General features: G+C 45.6%; 1 protein-coding gene across 14 annotated transcripts in view; it reads right to left on the bottom strand.

Moving 5' to 3' along the window:
• ncor2 (nuclear receptor corepressor 2) overlaps positions 1-23,722 on the bottom strand; it is a 112,070-nt gene that overhangs the window by 47,905 nt on the left and 40,443 nt on the right. For all 14 annotated transcript variants that reach the window (XM_030357788.1, XM_030357787.1, XM_030357790.1 and 11 more), the window contains exons 5-10: positions 17,654-17,836; positions 10,851-10,964; positions 4,329-4,385; positions 3,828-3,880; positions 1,750-1,816; positions 485-657 (exon numbers count right to left, since the gene is read on the bottom strand). In XM_030357788.1, coding sequence (XP_030213648.1) covers positions 485-657; positions 1,750-1,816; positions 3,828-3,880; positions 4,329-4,385; positions 10,851-10,964; positions 17,654-17,836 — 647 coding nt within the window. The remainder of the gene's footprint in view (positions 1-484; positions 658-1,749; positions 1,817-3,827; positions 3,881-4,328; positions 4,386-10,850; positions 10,965-17,653; positions 17,837-23,722) is intronic.

Here is a 23,722-nt window from a genome sequence, read left to right as displayed (position 1 = left end):
ATTGATCATTCATCGCAGTCGGCGCGCTACAAGCCAAAGTTGACCTGCGGTATGTGAATATAGGTTGCTTTTGAACAAAACAGTGCAGTTCAACAGTTTCCATTTGGATATCAATAAAAACAAACGTCTCCAAAGCATTGAAGTATTGATGAACCCTCCAGAGGCTCACGAGACACACCAAGTAATCATAATGCCCCCTCATCCACAAACTGTCACTCCTCATATTACACTGGGAATAAACATTATAGATAAACAAACTTCACAGGATGAGGGTTGACTTATTTTTCAACCGCAATTCTACTAAGATGATGCATATACGCTTCCCGACTGATTTCCGTCAGCAACATTTCGTCAGCAACATTCATCAAGATTATTTTGGCTGTGAACTTTTGACCCACGTCCCTCACGGTCTCCTCAGACCGTGGCACCCGCCCCTCCCCCCCCCAGAGAGACGCTCCCAGGGAGGAGACGGGGGACCCCTCACCTCTGCATGCGCTCCTGCAGCTCCCGCTGCTTGCGGATCTCGGGGAACTGCTTCTCGTAGTACTCGCGCACCTTCATCTCCTTGGCCCGCCGGCGCGGGTTGTTCTCGATGCGGTCCACCTTCTTCTCCCACGCCTCCATCAGATGGTCGTAGCGCTGGCAGAACTTTTGTTCCTGTCAGGGGTAACGCGCGCACAGTGGAGGGGGCACTCAGAACACGGCCCAAGGACACCCTTCACAAGTCATCCACGTCTACTCGCTCTCTTCGTTCCCTTTGCAGCCTCATTAAAACACTGACGCATGCGAGCGGTCAGCATCATCATACAGACACTTGTCTCCAGAGCCCCGCATGGCAGAGAGGTCATCGTACTAATTTAGCATGTGACAAATTGCGAGGATATTACACGTTTATCATTTCTAACAGTGTCCTAGCTTCACTCCGTTCTGTCATGTGACTGTTCTGTTGACGGAGTATCCTTGCGGCGTTAGTATTCTGACACCATAAGGGGGGGGCTTGGCTTTGAGCCAGGATGGTGCACGCCCACGCAGGCCGTAAAGCAGCCCATTAACCCTGGAGGAGATACGAGCCTTGAAAGCCTCTCAAAGCACCGGTCTCCCTGTGGTCTGTCTGCCAGCCTCCTCCCTCCAGCCCCCCCCCTCCGGAGTTTACACACAGCAGGAGAGGAGGCTGGACACAAACGTGGGCTGTATCTCTCGCTGCTTCATCCCTCGCCGTGTTAGAGCGAGGAACTTGGCTTGTCTGCATCTTTCAAGCAATACATCTACATTATCACACTCGCAGTTGCTGAACAGTGTATCTGTAGAGTCTAATGCACTGTTTCTGCGCTCAATTTCTATAAATCTTTCATTTCTGTAATAAGAAAAGTGCTGGGTTGGAGGTTTGCCTGTCTGTGGGGTCTCGGAGCTCGCTTCATCGATCCATTCTTTATTTATAGCGCCGCCCTTTGACTCCGAGTGACTCGATTAGCGGCAGCAAGCTTCCACACACACGCTATATAAAGTCCATTCATGTTTTGCTGAAACTCCTTGAGATCGAAAATCAAAATAAATCGGGGAAAGAAAAGGTCCATGCTATCCACACACCACAGGCCATTCCAGTTCAGCCCTCGGGGAGTCGGACCAGAGCTCCGAGCAGCCCGTGTGCATCGGAGCGCAGTTCTCGTGTGCTCTTTCTACGGTGTGTCAGACGTACGGAATAAGGGGCTGGTGGGGGGGTCAAAGGATGCGGCCGTGCTCTGTACTCACCCACTGCTTCCGAGCATGGTTTCTCCTCTTGAAGTACAGGATGAGTTTCTTCCTCATGGCCTGGTTTCTTTTAGGAGAGCGGGGGAGGGGAGAGAGAAAGCGAGCATGTGTGAAATGTCACCGTCTCTTCAACCTAAATACGAGCCGTTCCTTTAAAAAGTTCACAGGTTTTCATTTCATTTTGAAAAATAAAATGCTTTCAACGCCACGCACGGCATCCAGCTTGCATATGCCAAGTAAACACTCACGCACTGTGCTCTCAAAGAAACACAGTATAGCATGTCCTTGGATGCCACCCTTAAAATCCATTACATCTCAATAGTTTACTTTAGCGAGGTTTGTGCAGAGTGAGACAGAGAGGGAGAAGCAGATGAGGGAGTGATCGATGGCAACACACAAACGAGAGAGAGAGAGAGAGAGAGAGAGAGAGAGAGAGAGAGAGAGAGAGAGAGAGAGAGAGAGAGAGAGAGAGAGAGAGAGAGAGAGAGAGAGAGAGAGAGAGAGAGAGAGAGAGAGAGAGAGAGAGAGAGAGAGAGAGAGAGAGAGAGAGAGAGAGAGAGAGAGAGAGAGAGAGAGAGAGAGACTCCAGACTTGTAAAGCGGGTCCAAGCCTTGGGAACAGGCAGCTCCCTCAAATCAAGGCCAGGGCCAGTAATCTGCCTTGGCAGCCACGGGTCCGTCTCTCCCTCCACTGGAAGACCGAGTCTCACTGCTGATTGTTATTCTATCTATGGTAAGGTCACTTTCCCCACTGAATGACATAATCTGATTCTACATGAGTCATTCTGCCCGGTTAGGTTTGGGGAGTTCTCCAGCTCAGCGCCACAGCTGGCATGGGGTGGGGGGGGGAGGGCGCTCACTTCTCGGTGTGTGCGTCTAGCGCTCATCTAATGCCGAGGCTTGGGATAAGCGTTCCCCCCCCCGCTGCTGCCAAAATGTCTTTTTAATCTGTCACAACAAACCCTTAGTCCAAAACACACTGGCTCTCTTGCGTCAACGGGGAGAGGAACCCCCCATGCAGCCGAGGCAAACCCCCCGTCAGAGCAGATGTGTGTAGTGGAATACATCGTGGGGCTGTAATTTTATACAGCGTATACAGCGTGGGGCACCGTTAAGACGCACAGGGATACTTGTGTCGACTACGATATCCCCTATCGGTATAATATGATCTGAATCGCTAGACCGTTAAGTTCAAAAGCATTCCTTTGTGTGATGCCAAGTCCAGCCCTGAAACCCTGAGTTACACAGATATGGTCTCCTGTGTTACACCTGCAACATACTGCAACAAAAAATCGAAATCAGGAGTCATTTTGTTATGTAATATTCTTCCAATATTGTTAGCAGCAGAACAATTCTAAACAAAAGGTCAGAAACGGGGCCAGATAGTTTAGCAGCTAGGAGGTTAATATAATAGCCGCCGAAGCTCAAGGGTCTAAACCAGTAAGATCTCCAGCACCAAGATGAACGAGGCGTGGCATTGGTTAGAACGCTAATTCAGCACGTACCATGCAATCAAATCTAATTGGTTCAGTGCTCTTTAAATTGCCACATGGTTACCTATGATGATCAAATACCTAAAGAGCCGAAAGGACTCTAGCAGAACAATCCATTGCTTAACTCTGAGTGTCCATGTACTGAGTAATCTGAGAAGAAAATGTCAAGAAACTAACTTTAGGCTAAGGCTAAACACTGCAGACTGCTGAACACAAACTGGGTTAAACTGATCATCGCCTGCAAGTCATGTTAGCTGCTGGGATGAGAGAACAGCAGGGTCCTTTGGGTATTTCCTCTTTCTATGTGCGAGTGTCCATCTGCCTAGCCATTGTTTTATTATGTAACCCTTTCTTTTCAAACCAAATGGTCAAATCTATCCACCAATGGCCGGTGGCAGGTGTTCACTTTGGACAATGAACAGCTAAGAACACTTGACAAATACCAAAAAGGTATTCAAGATGCATGTGGGCAAATGGGCAGGAGGATATCTGTTTGTGCGTGCATGTGTTTGTTCGTGTGTACACAGTTATGATCGTCAATCCGCGCGCGTGCGTGTGCGCGTGCGCGGGTGTGTGACAGACTTACATTTTAATGTTCTCATGGTACTGCTTGGTGTCCGAGGGCTGGTTGTACAGAGGCTGGAGGAGGACAGATCAGAAGATAAGTTAGCCGTACAGTAATGGGACAGGAACGATATATTACAACTTTCATATGTAATGCAATATAAATGATCTCACAGAATCCTTCTTTGAAGAAGTAGAATCTGTTCACCCCACTATAACCATGACATATACCAAGCCAACCTACAACAAAATATCTGGTATATATTGAAGTATCATGGAATAATTGGAGCAAATCAACTCTCAACGACAAAAAAACATCAACAAGCCTTTGCAGTACAATCTTTGGTCAAACCAATCATGCATGCATTGAAAGTCAGCCCCCCCCCCCCCCCCCCCCATTAGGGGCTCACTCACACCAATAGAACAACAACCTCTCCTTTCCAAATCTATTCACATAATATTATGTAACAGCGATGCTCAAAACCTGATCATGTTGTCACCAGATGCTGTTTCCCACACTCACCAGTTCCACCCTGGGCCCGAGTCCCTCCAGTATCCGATGAGCCTCCTCTGCCTTTTTCTACAGAGAGGAGAACACACAACAGCAACACGTAAGTCACCCAACAGCACCTCTGGTATCACCACGGCAACACAGCCCTGCAAGGGCTAGCTAAAACGGGCTGGACTGGCAGGATGGATGGACTTAACTAATAATATAGCTTTTAAGATGAGCTGGACTGTAGTGCGCTGCGTCGCTCTGTATCCCCTCCCTCTCGCTCCCTCTCATCCAGAGAGAGAGAGAGAGACGAGAAAAACATCCCTCACCTCAGAGCACACAGAGGTATGAGAGACCAGAGATCTACGGAGAGAACAGAGAGCTAGGGAGAGAAAATAGAGGTTGGGAGAGATCAGAGCGCTAGGGAGAGACCAGATGGATAGGGAGAGATGAAGGAGCAGTTAAGAGATATCTGATGCTGGGAGACAGCGGAGAGAGAGAGAGCAGAGAGACAGACAGTAGAGAGCAGAAGAGAGAGCAGAGGGACAACAGAGGGAGGAGGGAAGACCGCAAAGAGAGACAGCTATAGAGAGGTACGGTAGAGCGATGGAGAGCAGAGACAGCTAGAGAGAGCGGAGGGAGACAGCAGAGAGCAGTAGGGAGACCACAGAGGGAGAGACAGCCATGGAGAGGTAGGGAGACAGTAGAGAGATAGAGACCAGAGGCAGCTAGAGAGAGAGCAGAGAGGTAAGGAGCGAGCATGGCATGCAGAAGAGCGAGGGAACGAGTGGATAAGCAAAAGAGATAGAAAATGGGAGTGAGGGACGGAAGGGGAGAGGTACTGTGGATGCTGGAAGGTAAGACGGTTCAGGGGTGTGTGCTGAGAGAGACAGATATCCCCTCAGCCCTCAGAACCCAGCAGGTCTGGCCGCACTAAATAAAAGGAGGAGGAACGGGGGAAGGGCGGGGAGCAGGGGTGCAGACGTAGTAATAGCTAAATAAATGGGACATAAAAGTGAATGGAAGTGGTTTCAGCCAGCAGCAGGTACTGTGCGGGCAGTGTCTCCCACCCTCTGAATCATCGATCACACAGATTCTTCTTGGCAAAGTGACACATGCTCTGTTGCCTCATCTCACTCCATGTCCCCGAACAACACACACACACACACACACACACACACACACACACACACACACACACACACACACACACACACACACACACACACACACACACACACACACACACACACACACACCGCCAACCTCCCGTCCTCTCCATCCGTCCAGATCTGCCACCACTCCCCTACGCTGTGTCCCATCCCGTCACGTTGCACTCTCACAGAAGGAAGAGCAAGCAACCTGATGAACCAAGCCCCCACCCCCTGCCCACAGCTGGCTGGAGTAGGGCAGAGGGCCGAGCAGACCTCTAGACCTCAAAAAATGCTCTATTGGCGCTGAGCCATCTTGCTGCTTTACAGCACCACTGTTTCACTATTTCAAGACAGGACTGATGCAACACAGACATTAAGAGAGGTGGGTTGTTTCGACTGATTTCATTTCTTAAACGTGAGAGCGATCACGTGCTGGGGATTCAAATCTAAGGCCGCTGTGTATGAACGGTGAGAACACAAAACAATGACATTATCACCGACCACAAAGGATTCCTACAGAGATTTGTGGCGTGTTGCACACTTGAAGCTCTGTACGGAGTACACAAACAGGGAATCCACAACAATGTTCGGAAACCAAAGATACAACAGCCAGCTCCCTGAAGCAGCACTGAACACCACCATGAAGGTGTACCCACTGCGGAACAAGAGCAAGCTGAACACTGAATTTTCAATCCTCTCCAGCAGTGATGAGTTCAAGATCTGCAGCCGTGCTGTGGCTCTGTACCATCTCTTCATGGAGAACCTTCTTCAGGACACCCTCTCAGAGACTGTGGCTCTGCTGAAGATCCTGTTCACAAGTCCTGGGACTACAGCTGAATCTGAAAACACTGAAGAGAACCAAGACCTCCCTCAGGACCACACTGCCTTAGGATCGAATCACTGCATTGGCCATGCTCTCTATGGAGAAGAAACTTGTCAAGACTTCCTCGACTTTAATAATAGAGTCATGAGAAACATGCATCTCTCAAGGAGAGGGCATAATGAATGCACAAAAAGTCAATTTTAAGCCACACGGTGGAAAAGTTCAGGTAGCTTTTTGACGGGACTTGGCAATTCATATATTGTACCATATATATATTTTTTTATTATTTGTCTATTAGCCCTAACTGTGTTTATCTGCCACTCAGTTAAGTGTGATATGTGTTTCTTTTGTAAATTGAATACAGCTGTGGTGCTTATGGCAATAATTCTAGTTTAGCCTCATATCTGTTGCTTGTTATGTTTAAGTTATGTTTAAAATAGAGGTTTGCATGTTAAAAATCTTTTTAATTATGATATAATCACTACTTCTAAACCATCTGCACTACACTTAGTTTAGTTATAGCTTAAATTAGGGCTAAATTGAAATGCTTGTACACATGTTTGCAGTGGTGGTAATTTCCCTGCGGTGGTGGTTCACCACTGCTAAATGAATACAGAGGAAGCACTGCAGAATTCTTTCTTATTGAGGCACCTTTCACTTACTTTAGTCTCTTATTCTTACCATAACCAGTCACAGTATAAAAGATATTCATTGTTATGAATTTGCACAAATTGAAGTACCTTAACTTACTGTATCTAAAGCATTCAGCTCAGCAAATAGAAATAAAGGACATTTCATTTATTCAAATACACTGTTGTGACACAGTGTTAGATTGCTTGTTTTTTGGTATAGCCCCCCCCCTGGAGAAATATGCCCCAGCCGCCACTGAGAAGAGTGTGGTGTGGAGGAAGTTTGTGGTTGGAGTGCACCTTGGTTACAGGAGAGCTTCAATGTGAAGCAGGCTGCACACCGGACGGCCACAGAAAGCATTGTAGGTACACTTTGCAAAGCGTCAACGGCATTGCACCGCAGCATTAGCGCTGCTCTAGGTGAAGGGGAAACACACTCACTCTTCCTGACGACTGATCGACAGAAAAGGACAACAAAAACAACTTAAATGACGACTTTAGAGTAATTACGAACCAGTTATCATTAGAAGGTGGAGCTTTTTGAAACATTTTGCCCTCGTTTTAACAAATTAAGCATTAATTCCAGCTAGGCAGAACCAGCAGTTAAAAGGACCCGTCAGTTGACACAACAGCGATGGTGCAACCGTTAAACTTTACGGTGTTATTCCGTTTAAAGCGTCGGTGCGGAGGCATAGTGACGGCGTGCTGTTGCCTCAGAGCACATTTTGCACGACCCCACGCCAATCCTAACTGTAGCAATACACTCGTGACTGACCATACATGGCAGTAGCACCACGCCATTCCCTCATTGACTAAGATCGGGACATGTGTAATATTGAATGGGGGATACATAGAGGAAAAGTGAAAAATAACTTTTTTCATATAATCTATGATACTACAGGAGAGTATCATAGATAATAGAAATGACTTACAGCAATTAAACTTAATTTTTATGAAACAGGCGTGCATTTTTCCTATATTAATTGTTACTTTTCACGATTACCAATTGCCGAGGACAACACCGCGATTTTGATTAAAATGCAATTAAGTGAAGAAGTTCCCACAGCTGTGATGGGGCTTCCTGTAAACAGTGGCGAAGCTGAGCTACAGTGGTGAGGCAGGATGACAGGGTCCGGACCAGAGGGTCACATAAAGACCCCTGCCAGAGGCTACACCTCAACGTTTTCAAATAGGATAAAGTCAACACAAAGGTGGAAACTGACAATTTGCTGAAACAAGGGTTGACGTTATGGAACTATGACTAATAGAAACCGATGAAGAACATGTGCAATAAAACCACGAAGGCTATAGCGGCAGGTCGTGTTTTACTGCAGCAAGGACGGAGAGCTCCAGAGGGCTCTGAGGAAAGCCAGCCGGGCAGGCCGTGTGCTGGGGGGTTCGTGTTGCTGTCACAGGGCGCTGGGGCCCCAGCCCCGCGGGGTCTTCTGACAAAGGGCCATCAGTGGGGTGGCTGTATCACTGTCAGGAAGAGCTGGTCCGGTGACAGCGGGCCCCCAAGGGACACACGACACCGCCCTGACAAAAGCATAGGGCCCAATGGGAGGGCTGGAGTAATTACAGCCAGGTGCTGACACACACACACACACACACACACACACACACACACACACACACACACACACACACACACACACACACACACACACACACAGGGTTATAATGGTCTCAGTGGTGATGGTATACGACCATGAGAAATGAACGTGCACAGGATTTGTTTATAGATATAACAGTACAGACGTCTTCAGGGGACATCCGCAAAATCACTACATAACCCAAGGCCTTCAAACAAAGCATGAACGGAGGTCATTTTAACTGCTGGCCCCTTCTTTGTCGGCAAGGTTCAAACACGGCGCTGTGCACATATTCAACCGAAAATTGATAGTCTCAATCACAAAACATACTAGTTTTGTTTTGCTCGCCTGACGAGCAAAACAAAACTAGTATGTTTTGTGAGGCTTTGCTCTGAGGATGGATGGGTTCTTTTGAACACTAATCACACAAGGCCCTGCAGGTATAGCAGTATAGCAAGAGTAAAGTCTGCACCAGAAATATGTACCAGAAATGGTTGAAATGTACTTCTTTAGTGCATTTGGCATCTGATCAAACAAAAACGAAATGCTTATGGAGTGATCGTATCGGCACGTTCACAAACATTTCTTACATTTGATTACTTTCTAAAGATGGAAAGGGCGTCTACAAATGAGCAGAATATAAGCAGCACTGAACATCTAAAATAAGATCTGGCAACAATAAAGATTTATGTTATGCAATGGCAACGTTATCTAAATAGCATAGCAGCACAAACTAGACTAATATTATATTTCTTGAGATACATTACAAAGACTACGTTATTCAGACTGTTATGCTATACACAGATCCTCTAATGCACGTTCTAGGCTGGGGACTTTAAGAGGGTCCGAGGTCGTCCAGAACCTCTTTCAGCAATGCACACAGTCCTTGACTATAATAAAGTAGCTTGTTGCCCAGAGCAGCCATGTGCATGCCTTGCTTCTCTGTCCACCACCAAGAAACCTCCACCTGAGGGTCTTCTCAGAGGGGGGGTGGGTATAACCAGTGAAGGACTGCTCTCCCCGTCTGTCACGAGGGACGCCTTCAAAGAGCCTTACTTATTCCTTTTTGAGTCTGAGGCCAACACTATCCCAGCGCACACACACACAGACAGAGATGGAGAGACACAGACCGAGACGAACAGAGAGAGAGAGAGACACAAACAGAGAGACAGACAGAGAGAGAGAGCTATTTAAAACCATGTAAGATGAAAGGAGTGGTTTGAGTCTCACCACTAGGTGGACTAAGAGTATCGGCCCACTTAGCAGGCACAGCAAGCCCTTTTCCAGTGGGTACAAAACCAGACTTCACTCCAACCAATGCACACATCTAAGCTCCCTTATGGGCAGCTTTTCTGTACTTAGAATATGAGGATACTTAATTTTGGTGTGTAAATGGCTCAGGAATAAGGTGCTAAAAATGCTACCAAAGAGAGTACACACACACAAACACATTCGCTGTAAATTCCTATAGGACTAACTTTCAGTAGAGGTTGCTCGTTCTGAGTTACAAAATAAACAAACGCAAGCTTAATGCCTGGCACAAATAGATGAGAATAAAGTGAAGTGTATCAGTTGTCAAGTGTGCAGAAGGCAACGTTTTTGCGTTTTTGCAAGCAGAACACCCCATACTATCCAAATATATTTCTGAGCGATCCCTTTCCTGATTTTCAATACCGGAAATTATCAATAACTTTTTGTTTTAACAAACAGTTGGTAGCCATCCTACTATAGCTATGTAAGCTTTTGCACTTGAGTGTCTTATCAATTGTCGATCGTTTTTCCACCTGACAATCAATGAACTACGTACTTGATGTCCTCAGAGAGTCCCGAACACTACCGATTATCAGATGGTAAATATTCAACATTTAGTATTTGCCATTTCAAAACGGTGCGGCCCCAATTGGTTTTTGGGGTAGTAAAAAACAATCTTAAAATACCCAAACCAGGATAGCCAGGATAGTCAGGCTTAAAAAGTTGAAGACTCGTGACTTGTCGACGAGAGTTGTAGGAGGGATATGGGGCCCAAAACCAAAAAAAAAAGGGTTAGGTTTGTGTACCAAGCGTAAGAGGACTTCCCCACCATTGTCTGCATAGGCTCCTTTAGAATATATTATTTCAAATGTCCCCCCCAACACACACACACACACACACACTAACACACAGTATATTCCTTCGCTTCGCAAGCAGAGGAGCCCCGCTGGGAGGGGGATGCGCTCTGGGAAGGCCTGACACCAACTCAACACTCACAGCAGTGTATCCTCAGCACTGATGATACACTGCTGTTGCTCTGAGCACACACAGGGCTTGAGACGGAGACACGCAGAGACTGGATAGTGTGTGTGCTGTCCTACCCTGTTCTCATCGTAGATGATCTGCACCAGGCTGCGGTGCTTGGCCTCGCTGGGGGGGGGTGAGATGGGCCGCTCCGGCTCCAGGGGCTTCGCAGCCTCCTCCTCCAACTGGTGCTGCAAGGCACGGACATAGACACACACATGAATACACATGTACACACACACACACACTCAATAACCTTTTAAACATCCCACCCCCCCCCCCCCCCCCCCCCCTCCATGTCTTTACAAATCATCAGTACTTGTTGATCAACATTGACGTGCTTGTCTGTGCATTGGAATACAAAGCAACATGGCTTTTTTTTTTATTGTTAGGAGTTTGTTTGCTTGCGGTCAACATTGCAGGTGAACCAGCTGGCAAATCATATAAACAGAGCTACAGAAGAGTCTTCCACCTGCAGTGTAGCTCCGACTCAGGTGATATGAATAAGCCCTGGGCAAACATCACTGCGGAGATTGCAATGTTTTTTTGACGGACACAAGTGGACAAGAGTAAAGATCAAACACAAGAAAATAATAGTGCTGCTCCCAAACATTGTCATCATTAACGTTAAACCGATGAAAGGAAAAGTGGACGAGTTTCAAACCAACACTCGCTACTCGTAAGAATACAATGCAGCATGCCCACTCTCCCTCGAGACTGTCGTAGGGAGACTGGGCCAGATGGATCTACTATCCCACGCAAGGGCTGATGCAGAGAGCACGGAGGCCAGGAACAAGGAGGGGGCGGTGGATCATGACGGATGACAAATGGTGCAGATCAACGCTGCTGCGGAAGAACATCTGAACCCCTGGTATTGAGTTTCCATCAGTGCCACCTCCTCCCCTCCCATGGTGTTCCACAGATAGTCGTCATTATATTTTTAGATACATCTAAAAGTGAATTCAGATGAAAACGTAGACACCCAAGTAATACCCAAGAATTTGATTACGTTCATAATGGGTGATTTTAGTAATTGTACCCTTAAACAAACAGTTTTTTTTCTAAAGGCTAACGCGAGCTGGAGAAAAGAGAAAAAGAGGGATGCCTGAGGGGACACGAAGGACCCCCAGACGAGGGTCTACAAGGACAAATGCCAGTACGGAGACTAGGCCCAGCATAGCATGACTTTAAGCAGTGCTTAGGCTGCATGAGCTGGCATGAAGATAGTAGCCAATGCCCCCTTTAAAGGAGTGAAGGGATTGGACTCCTGTCCAGCCGAGAGGTTGTGCCTTTCCTCAGCCAACAAGCTGAATACATTTCATACTCGCTTTAAAACTATGCAGCTACATTTCATACAATCCACCCATTAATCCATCTAAAAGGAGCGATTTGATTTGGAATCATAACTAATCACAGGGATTTTGGATTTCCTTATGGGCAGATCTCAAAATGTAAGGGGGGGAAACTGTCAGATGTGCAATTTTTCTCTACTGGCAGCACACCACAGGGCCTTGTGCGGTCACCTTGTAGTGCTATCCCGAATATTTGGATATTCCTTGGTTGGGTGGGTATTCAAAGGTAAATGCAGGATTCAAATGCTTGTTACGTTTTTTAATGCGGAAGAAATACACACTACACATCACATTATTATTTTAGACGCGCTGCTTCACCACCCACTCTACGTAGGAATCAGAGGAGAGGAGATGGAGGTGGAGATTCAGTCTTATTATAGCGTGGTCTTATTATATATCCCAAACACTCTTGCGAACGACAAGCTGATGTTATTCTTAGGGGATGACCAACAGCACATTTACTTTCTAGGAAGCATCAACTAGTTTACTAGTTTCAAAAGTATTTCCTGGTATTGTATGCTGCAATGGATTTTCCATCTTCCCTCAAGAACACTCAGAGCCTCAAAACCACAGGGGTGAGCAATTCATTGGCTTGGATTACGTCACCTCAATTTGGAGCTGGCTGGTGCGGTTCATACACAGCAACTATAAATAAGGCTTAGCTCTCTGGGGCCAAGTTAATGAACAGGTTAGCGCATAAGCCCGTCAACAAAACCACTGCCTGCCGCCGCACCAGGACCTTTCTGCTAGTTTACGAATGCCAGCGTTAACAATAGTTGTGCTACTATACCCCTAGTCCGATAATTAAAGGCTTAGCAGTCTAGGCTTCGCCGTATGGGCCAGGCAGGAGACGAGCGACAGGCAGGATGACCGCAGTGACACACAGATGCCCTCCAACGTCCGGGAGGAAGGAATCCAGAGCCTTTACCTGATGATTTGAATCAACTTTTTGCAGATCAAAAACATTACATCGGTTTTTCTTCATGTAAAACCGTTGAGGATTTTCTGATCACACATTTTTTGCATTTTATTATTTTATCTATTGTTATTCATTTTTTGTTCAAGTTTAAAGAATTTATTTTTTTCTGATAGATTTTGTTAATGTTTGTGAGCCTTTGATGACAATTTGCTATTTTCTTTTACAAAAGACCAGTCAATCAAGACCAGTCTTGAACTTGCTGATCCAAGTTAATTCCTATGTCAGAAGATATCTTTGATTCAGTCTGAAAATATCTGAAAATATCTTCATCTTCATAATGAAATATCGGGATCTTATGATTTGCCAATATCACCTATCAACATTATCAACCCTAAGCTACACAAGTAATTTTGGATGCAATGTGGTCTTCAGCCCATTGGGTGGCGATACTTTGTAGACATACTAGTAGCCAACCAGGCGCCAACTACAGTCAGTGCTATGGATAAGAACAGTCTTTGGCTAGCAAAGAAGAATGTCCTGTCAGGAAACATTATTTACACACCGGACCAGAACAATCATATTATACATTGAACAGACAGGTCAGTACTGTACTGTGGATACGAATTAGCCTTGCTATTACCACGTTGGTCTGGGGAAGCTGCCGTCATTTTCTTCAGCACAAGAGGCGTGATCAATGGGCCTAGTTCAACTGACTATGTACGCGATTGGCTGCTTGCCGTCGCTTCCCTGTCGTCATTGTGTTAAACCAGCCAATAGCGCTAAGGGGAAAAGCCAGCTTGGTGATTGGCTCCTGCAAAAACGTATCGGAAGCAGAAAGAAATGTATTTTTCCAGACCGCTCCAGACCCTGGTTCGCAGGGCGAACTCAATTCGCTGGAAGTATGGTCGGGGCTACCCAGGCTACGAGTGGAGGTGAAAAAACTGTTGATTTCGTTCTTTGACACCCAAGCAATATATTAAAGGTGCAAGTAGAATAAAGTGACATCTAGTGGAACAGACTTGGCGGAAATGTATATATCTCATTCATAAGTAGCCTATGATTTAATTTCTGCATTATTCCATGAAAACAAGAATAATGTTTTCATTACCTTAGTGGGAGCCCTTTATATCTGCAAGGCCACCACGGCATGGTGGCATAACTATGCAAAACTCAAGTTGTTTCAGGGTGTTTTGGTGAACTGCAAAATAGCAGGGAGGAATAATTATGTGAATTGATACAAATCCACCAGTGGCAGCATTGTACTTTGAAAGCTGGTGGGCAGCATGTCATGGACTATTAGGACAGAAGGGAAGGATGCAAAGCCAATTGGTCAAATCAGGCCTACTCTTGTAAAACAAATGAATAAAATCTGGGCCTATATTTGCCCTCAATGACTGAAGCTATTGGTTGTAATTTGGCTATGTTTATTTTCAGTTACAATTGTCTTACGAAAAATGAAGACACAAAACCAAAAGTGATGTCATTTAAAATGCTCTGAAACATTCACCAACATCCTTTCCACAATATCAAACGGAACGGTCAGAGTAACAAAAAATTAAAAGAACACCAAGAACATTATTTCACAACAATTTTCATGGGCTGTAAGCCTAACATTGTTTGAGGCAAATGTGGATGTTAATGGGTGTTTCAGAATGTTGGTCATGGTGTTAAGCCGATTAAGATTGATGGACTTCATTTATAGATCTAGTCAATCCTCCTCACGGGCTCCGCAGCTTGGCCGCGGTCAGCCCAGCCGCAGGCTCCGCAGCCCGGCCGCGGGCAACGGAAACGTAGCTCTGTTCGTCAATATTTATATAAGCGAACAGAGCCGCAGTGTACCGCAACAACCAGTAGCGCACCGCTCGGTGGAAATGAGGCATACGACTGAGCGAGTTTGTTGGTTTTCGTAGCCTAGACTTGAGGGGATAACCCCTCCCTCCAGGCTGCTCCACAGCGAGGCTAATATCCCTTTACCTAGGGAAAAAAACATTACATAAACAAAGGCATTAAAGTAGTCATAATTAAGGGCATTGATTCATAACAGTAGTCTGGACAATCTACTTTTTTTATTCTCAACCATTTTAAGGAGGATCTTCCTCCCTCTCCTCACTGCAGAAGACTCCACTGCTGTATACACTGTTCTACAATTCACTAGAACGCTTGATTCACGATGATGTATTTTTAATTTGTAATCAGTCTAATGCTTCTACATTCTTTCTAGCGGTGCAGGTTTTGTGATGAACAGATGTGAAGACAAAGAGTTAACCAACACACCATTAAAGTATAAAGTGTGAACCCGCTGTTTCTGCTGAATTAGAACATTATGAAATTTAAAAGATTCATCTGTTTTGGGGTGAGAGTTCTAGGAGGGAGGGTTAGGACCCACGGCAACTTAATGTTACTTCTAATAGTACCGTTGTCGTGTACGAGTGTTATAATTAGCTATGCTGTCCATGAAATCTGCCACACACCATGGCGTTATACTACAAGTGTCCGAGAAGCACAACCCGCACTCTGACGCCAAGACCAAAAATAAACTGCTGCTCAGACGGCGCTATACCATCCACAGTTTTGCGTTATACTAAAGGTGTCCGGGACGCCCAATAATAATAATAATAACAATCCTTAATAACTCTTATAAAGAGGTTTGCTTTGGTGTTTGTAAATGCCATGGAACTTTAACTGATAGTACTGCGCTACAGTGCACATTCTAACCATCTCTCTGTATTGGCGGATGGTACAGACATTGTATCTTTCACAATCCAATATCGTCATATCACACACCCCTACCCCCAATTCCCCTTCTGAGCCAGGATAACCCTGCATTTAACTGAGATTAGCTTGCTGCTCATACTGAAAGCTACTGTACATTCACACAGGTCCCGAGAGGCCACCCATTCTGCAGGGGAGGGGAATGGTTCTGGTGGTGTCGGGGGTTCCTACATTCCACAAAGAGCCCCCACCCCCCCTCCCCGGTGGGCTTTTACTCAAGAGCCCACCAGAGTAAATCAAGACAACCCAGCCACTAGGAGGGCTGGCTGACACAACCCAGGCTGACAGCAAGCTAAGCCCCCCGGCAGCCACACCAGCCCCCCAGTGTCCCCCACACCACTTTAAATAAAGTTTGACCATGCCACTTTAACATTGCAGGTGTAGAATTATTGCTGCGACTTAGACAGACGGGAGGAGAAAATCCATTTGATCTGAAATGGACTGGTGTAGATCTTTTAAAAAGCACAGTCAAGGAAAAACGATGGGGTCTCTTGGCAGAATCTTAAACAGTTCAAACACCACTTCCTACTCCCCTTACCCTCTTGGACCCTGTTGCCAGAACTGAGTGCTCCCCTCATAACAACGCCGCTGCAAGTGGCCTGGATTTATGTATTCTGAGGGGCAGCCAAAGGAAACAGGCATCAAATGGGTTGGGGGGAAAAAGAGGAATCACCACAGGCTGGCATGGGGAGGGGGGGATGCAATGGAAGGGGGAGGGCCAGTGGAGAGTAGGTGTTTAGTGGCTTCCCACTTAAAGTAATTTGGCAGGCGTCCAAGTTTTCTTTACATAAAAAGTGATTGTAAGGGAGGAATAGCGGTGGTTGAAAAGGCCTGCCATAATCATGCAGCCCCCTGGAGGAGCTGTTATTTATAGCCGTGTAGTATTTTTAACCTACTTTCCTGGATCTGTTGGTAGGAAGGAGAGGGGAACATTTGGCTTCCCAGAGGCAACACTAAGGAACAATCGGGCACGCTGTGCGAGGGCCAATCAGTGGGCTTTAATACGGCGATTACAGCACAGCGCTGCTTCTCCTGAAGCATTTCTCACTGAGCCGATGCCAGCAGACGCCTGGCTGGGAAATGTTGTGCTGGGGTAAAGAAACACAATCGTGGATCTACCATCTACACGTCACTGTTATGCCAAGCCAATGCGGGCGCCAACACTGCAAAGTGCTTAAAATGTCCGCGCATTGGGGTGTAAAAGTGTAAAAAGAGTATTCAAATGTCTACATATAACTTGGATATGGTTGGACGCTATGGTTACTTCGGATGTGGAAACTAATAATCAATAGTTTCTCTTCCGACATTGCTACGCGTTTTGTAATTTAGGGTGATTCCTCGGATTGCTTGGTCCTAATATTGAAACCTTCCTAATGGTTCAGAGTTTTGCTACTTCGCTTCTTCTGATAAACAGTTATTTGCATTGTGACATATCATGTGTAAGTCTCCTGGAGGGAGGAGTGGCTTTCCAGATGGAATGAAAGATACCAGGACTAGGAGTGGTTAATGATAGTGGGGAATAATGTCTAATATTGCCAGTAATACTCTTTTGAGTGGTACTGCATCGGCATGAAATTAAGTAATAAATTGCACACACCTTCATAGTTTCACTGTTTCAATATGATGATTAAAATGTTAAAAACAAGGGAAGGAAAATGTATTAGTGACTCATCGACAATGGTAGACGACGTCAAGCATGTATCAAAGTAATGACGATGACGTCGTTCTAAATTGATGGCCACATTCAAACCAGATTTGATGGCAGTGATGTCTCTCAAACCGGTCAGCAGAGCAGATCGTCAGCAGAGGTTCACGCAGGGATTGATGACACACATACCTGCTTCTTGCGGAGCTTGCAGATCTGCTGCTCAACCATGGTGATCTCCCGGTCCACGCGGTCCATGTTCTGGATGAGCTCCTCCTTTGAGAAGCGGGCGGACACCAGATCCAGGTCAGGGTCCATCTGGGCCGGGCTCACCGGGGAGATGGGCTCCAGCTTCCCCATGGAACTGCCACGCTCCTAAGAACAGGAATGCCCCCCACACACAGAGAGAGAAAGAGAAAGAAAAGGAGGGTAGTGAGATGCATGCTTTGCCACCACAATAACTCGTGAAATATAGTATTACTAGGGCCCAGTACACCCACAATTCACACATGGCCTCATCTGCAAACGGACCGGGGGAGTTTAGCAGGCGTTAAAGGCAGTTCCCGGGTCGCTCCGCTAAGCGCTCTTCGGATCAGTGCCTGTGGATCCTCAGGGACGGCAGCACAATGCGGTAATTAAGTCCTGTGGGTAACGGAAGCCTCCGCTAGTGCCTCCCAGTCACTAGGCCACGCTAATGATAGGGAGGCTGCAGCCTGGGTCTCCATGGCTGGGATTATTCACCCGGAGCCCTGTGTCTGGGACTCTTTCAGGGCCTTTGTTTGAAATGGTCTATAGTCAAAGCCGGCGTGGTTGTGATACAGAGCAACAGATAAAGCCCTCGGTCCAAGCTACGAGCACTGTGAGAGGGAAATGTGAAGTGCCCTTCTCTTCCTCTGAATAAACCACATCATATGACCTGAGCGAGCCATCATACTTATGCAGGATGTAGACCTGAAAAACATTGCCATCTGATATCTTGTACGAAAACCCAAGACTTGGTTATATAAGGTGTGGTTGGTTGGTGCCTGCCTTGTCTTGCCTGCGTGTGTAGAATGGCGGCCAAACAGCATCAATGAGCCTGTAATGGCGCCAAGTGGTTGTTGTTGTTCCAGGGTATTTTTAGATTGCTGAACGGCAGGTTGTATAAGAGGACTAATGCGGCGGAGGCGGGCTGGACCGCGGCCGCACGGAGCAGCTAGGACTCAGTTCTCTGCCAGGAGATGCACAAGGATCTGTCCAGCATTCATTTCTATTCCAGTATTTGTACTCTTGTTCTCCAATTTCTTTGGTATGCTTGGTTTCAGAGGAGAAATGTGTCTGGCAGATGTCAGTGCTGCTCTTGTGAAATTAGGGCTGTCAAATTAACGTGTTAATTTCGATTAATTAATTATTAATCACGATTAATCACGCTTCTATAGTGCCCTTTGACCCGGTGCATCAATTTTGTTGAAACAAAATGGAGGCAGACGAGAAGATGCTGCTCGGCCCACGTGAATGGAAAATTCAAGTTTAAACAACTCCCAGACGGAACTGTTAGGAACACTGTTATCTGCAATCTCTGTAGTAAGGAATTTTCCTATCACCGGAGGTCATCAACCCTTAAATATCACCTCAACGCAAAACATTTGGTAGCAAGCTCGCAGGTACGAGCTGCCACAGCCCCTGAAGCTGGCGCTGAATCTTGAGTGAGATGGAAACGGAAATTAATTTGATCTTAAAATGGACCTTATGTTAATGAAAGACATGTTTTAAATAAAAGAGACATTGAACTTTAAAGTCTATTTTGTCAATTATTCATTGATTCACTCCACTCACCTGCCATAAATTACTCAAAATAAATTATTTTTAAATACTTTCTCGGAAAAATGTAAGTATGCGATTGATTTAGATTCATTAATCACAGAGCCTGTAATTAATTCGATTCATTTTTTTAATCGCTTGACAGCCCTATTTGAAATGTAACCTTTTTATTTATAACAAAAAAATGAAAAACAATTACAGCTAAACAATTAGAGCGTTGAAACATTGAATTATTAACAAACATTAGGCTAGCCTGGTCTGATTGAAACATGCGCTACATATGTCTCTAAGGTCAAGGCGAGCTTGCACAAGACCAGGGAAGAGCAAAAGGTTTAGCACGGTCAGGGAGAGGGAGCGTGACGGACAGTCAGCGTGGTGACGGCAGAATAATCCCCCCGGTCTGAGAGTCCTTGAGAAGTACAGAGTGGCACTCTTTGAGCCCCTACAGGGAGTGAGAAAAGATGACAGCCAGCACTCCACCTCCCGGTAACGCAGAGCCTGGCGGAGGTGCCCTTGACAACACCCGTCACATTAAGAACCCCAGGGGGGTTCTTAATGTGCGTGCGTGCGTGCGTGCGTGCGTGCGTGCGTGCGTGCGTGCGTGCGTGCGTGCGTGCGTGCGTGCGTGCGTGCGTGCGTGCGTGCGTGCGTGCGTGCGTGCGTGCGTGCGTGCGTGCGTGCGTGCGTGCGTGCGTGCGTGCGTGCGTGCGTGCGTGCGTGCGTGCGTGCGTGCGTGCGTGCGTGCGTGCGTGCGTGCGTGCGTGCGTGCGTGCGTGCGTGCGTGCGTGCGTGCGTGCGTGCGTGCGTGCGTGCGTGCGTGCGTGCGTGCGTGCGTGCGTGCGTGCGTGCGTGCGTGCGTGCGTGCGTGCGTGCGTGCGTGCGTGCGTGCGTGCGTGCGTGCGTGCGTGCGTGCGTGCGTTTCTTTAACGTGCATTGATATAAATATTTGGTCATAAATACTTTGTCACGGGCATTGTCATAAAGCCCGTTTTTAACAGCTTATATTAATTACCCTGCAGATTTAGTCGTCAAATGAGCTCCCCCTCTTGATTCTGGTATTGCGCAATTATTAACCTCCTACAACAAATCAACAATAATCCATGTTCAATTCAGTAATGCACTGAAGTATAACCCTTATTTTCACCCAAGGAGGACCAGAGGTCCCATTCAGAAAAGTCCTCCACTTCCCCGTCCTCCAGACAGCTGTCTCTATTTCCTGTCCCCACTGCTACAGAGATTTTGCTATCTTTTTCCACCGTGGTCCATGGAACCAATACCAAGGACTGTTCAATCGTATTTATTCACAAATCGTATGAAGAGCAAGGACACCGAGGAGAAGGGCAGAGTTATCGAGTTACCAAGTGCATGCGTTGGCAGCGTTCTGAAGCAGCCTCATCGCACAATGTGCAGGTCCCGTCTGTGTGGAAAACTTCTTTGACCTCGTTAGAAACCCAACGAAAGCCTGATAATAACAAGCAAAGTGTGGAATCGTGAGTAAAATAAATAAAAATACAAATCTGAGCTGCTTACTCTTCTGTCTCGCTATCTCTACACAATATATTAAGTAGGCCTATACCAAACACATAAAATGTCTCTCAAACAATATATCTCTCATCTCTCTCATCACAAAGCTATGCATGCAGAGTATGACAGTAATGGAGATCTTGACAGCTTGATTTGTTCAGTCCTATAACTCTTTAGCCTCATTAAAAAAGGTAAATGAAGGTTTATATGGGACCGCACATGGTAATTTATGTTTGACGATGTTTACTTGCAAAACGTATTCCAAACTATGAGCCTTTTTCTCCCAAGCTCAAGGACATCTTGTGGCATTCTGTGAAATATGTGTAAAACATTGTCCAAGGTGTACAAGACTAACCTGAATTATATTGGCTCTCAATGAGCCATTGAGACCAAGAAGCAAAAAGGGGGATTATTGAAAATTAAACTTAGTTAATCACAGATTTAGCCTAATTATGTGTGCTTCATCTGTCTGAAACAAACCAAATATACGAGTTGGGTCCTAAATAAAAATCTAATTTCATGATAGGCTATAATATAAAACTTTATTACAGGGTCTTCTCAATGCCGTGGAACGCTGCGTTCACTTGAATGGGCCACAATTCACAACTTCCGGCGGTGAATTGTGTTTGATAATTCACCGTTGCTAAGTATAATTGACCGCTGTCAAGGAAAACAATGGATTTTTTGCCTCTAATGACGTCTTTGGTATCACTCCGCAAGTAGACCGGTAACTTGTCAACCCCAGCGTCTTCGGTTGCTAAGCAATGTCAACGTCTTTGGCAGATTATTTCTCTGCTAATCAACACTACGAATGCTGGTAACAAATAAATTGTAAAAAGACACACCATGTGAAGCAATTTTTTTGCTTTGCAAGTAGCCGTGTAATAAGCGGGATAATGTATAGAACGTTGCCGGTCATTATCAAAAATAAGCCCCTTCAGGGCAAAGCAAGACACCTCCGCTGAGCGTTGGTGTCCTGTTCGCCCTGTCGGGGCTTATTTTCCCGATAATGACCGGCGTTCTATACATTATCCCTTACATAATTTAAAACTTTAATAATGCACACATGCACATGAAACAGATCTGAGGTGAGTTCTAAACTTCTTAATTCGTTATTATTCGTTTGTTCTGATAATTATAACACCAGCAACATCAACAACATTAAACTAATATCTCTCAAACTGTAGATTATAATAACCTATAGAGCAAACTAATTGTGTGTGTGTTGTTTATCGCCATAAGTGCAGAGTAGAGCTCTCAACTGCACATTTCTTTAAAAAAATATATTTTGTATAATTATTTATTTAAAAGATGAATGTCCTTGCTGTGATGAAAAACAAAATAAATTAAGTGTATCGTCGTTAAGTACACACATCAAAATAAGCGCAGAGTGAATTTATCAACGTCTTGATACTTTATTATTCTTTGTTTTTGTATAATTAGGACAGAAATTATCTCATGTGCAGGGTTGAGCACTCCATTAGGTGAATCGTAAAAATATGTTCTTTCATAATTGAAAACGTTATTATCATTGTCGTCTATTTCTATCAAAATTAACTCCTACTATACAATGTAGTCTTGTCCTTGTGTAACCCCTCAAATGAAAAACACTACAGCCTCTCAGTCGGGGGCATAATAGCTACTGACCTTGATAGGCCTAACGGGCAATATTGCGTGAGAGTTCTGATCGTAACTGATGGCACTTACTTGATAATTACGTTGATGTACCTTCCAAATGCAAGACGCAGTTTGAGATTAGAATAACGTCCGTCAGTCTCATGTCCAAGTAAGCCGTGTATTCTCAACACAAAATAATTAGCCTAGCCAATCAGGGTCATCATAGTCCCCTTCTCCAACAGGGGTCTGCGGCGTCTTACGACCCAGGGGCTCACACCATTGGCTGCTCGAATGTGATGTCTGCTGGCCGTGTTTGTCCACGACGGCTAAACACTTTGTACGAGATCAACACGAGACACAGGGCACTCCAAGAGTTATGACTGAAGATGTAAAAATACAACCTTCATGTGCCACGCAGGCCGGGCGGGCGCCATGGTAACCATACCCATGGATTACACAGGCACCCAACACATACCTAGGCCCTGCTCAGAGCCCCCTCCTGGGCCTCGCACCACTCACACGTACGCTCTAGTCTCCGTCTGCACTGAGCTCCAAGAAGACCGGAGTATTCCAGTCATAGACCGCACAGAACCCCACAACTAACGTTAACCAAGACAGCGAAAATCACCTTTATCAGGTGTTCTACTCAAGTTAGACGTGTTTTCCTGGCCAGTATTGCTTTTGCATTACTTATTTCAGCGAGTGTTGCCTGCATTTGTAAAAGTGTTAACACAACGTGAACCAGCGCTCTAACTCTCCAACTTATATTGAAGCAAACTCTCACTCCAATTGCGCTCTCAGAATTTCATATCCCGAAATTTGGTACAGATCGAATTAACTCTAGGTACTCGGTAGGGGTATAATGATTCACCAATACGAATTGGTATCCGGTTGGATTAACACAGATGCGACTACATAGACACGTGGGGAATCGATTTATAATGACCAATAATCTGTGGATGCACCGATTTAAACGTTGCGAATCGGTTGAGTGAGCTTTAGCCTGATATCAAGACAGCATTGTAAACTGATTTCCTTCCGTTTTCATACGGATCCGGAATGAATACGGATCCGGAAAATGAAACTTAAGGAAGCGAGCGGATCCATGCGTGTGTCCTTTTTTTACCCACGACATAAAAAATAAATAAAAATAAAATAAGATTCCATGGTCCCTTTACCATATATATATTTGAAAGTAGGCAGGCAATGTCTCTTTTATAGAAGGCTTATTTTAATTATTAGAAAATGTATATGTTAACGTCAAACGAATCTTAACTGTATCTATCAGATTGATTCATATCTCATCATATCGCACCGGAT

This window comes from Gadus morhua, chromosome 6, assembly GCF_902167405.1.
Source record: "Gadus morhua chromosome 6, gadMor3.0, whole genome shotgun sequence".
In the NCBI taxonomy this organism is placed as follows: Eukaryota; Metazoa; Chordata; class Actinopteri; order Gadiformes; family Gadidae; genus Gadus; species Gadus morhua.
The sequence above is the reverse complement of the archived record's forward strand: the minus strand, read 5'-3'. Positions and strand labels throughout refer to the sequence as shown.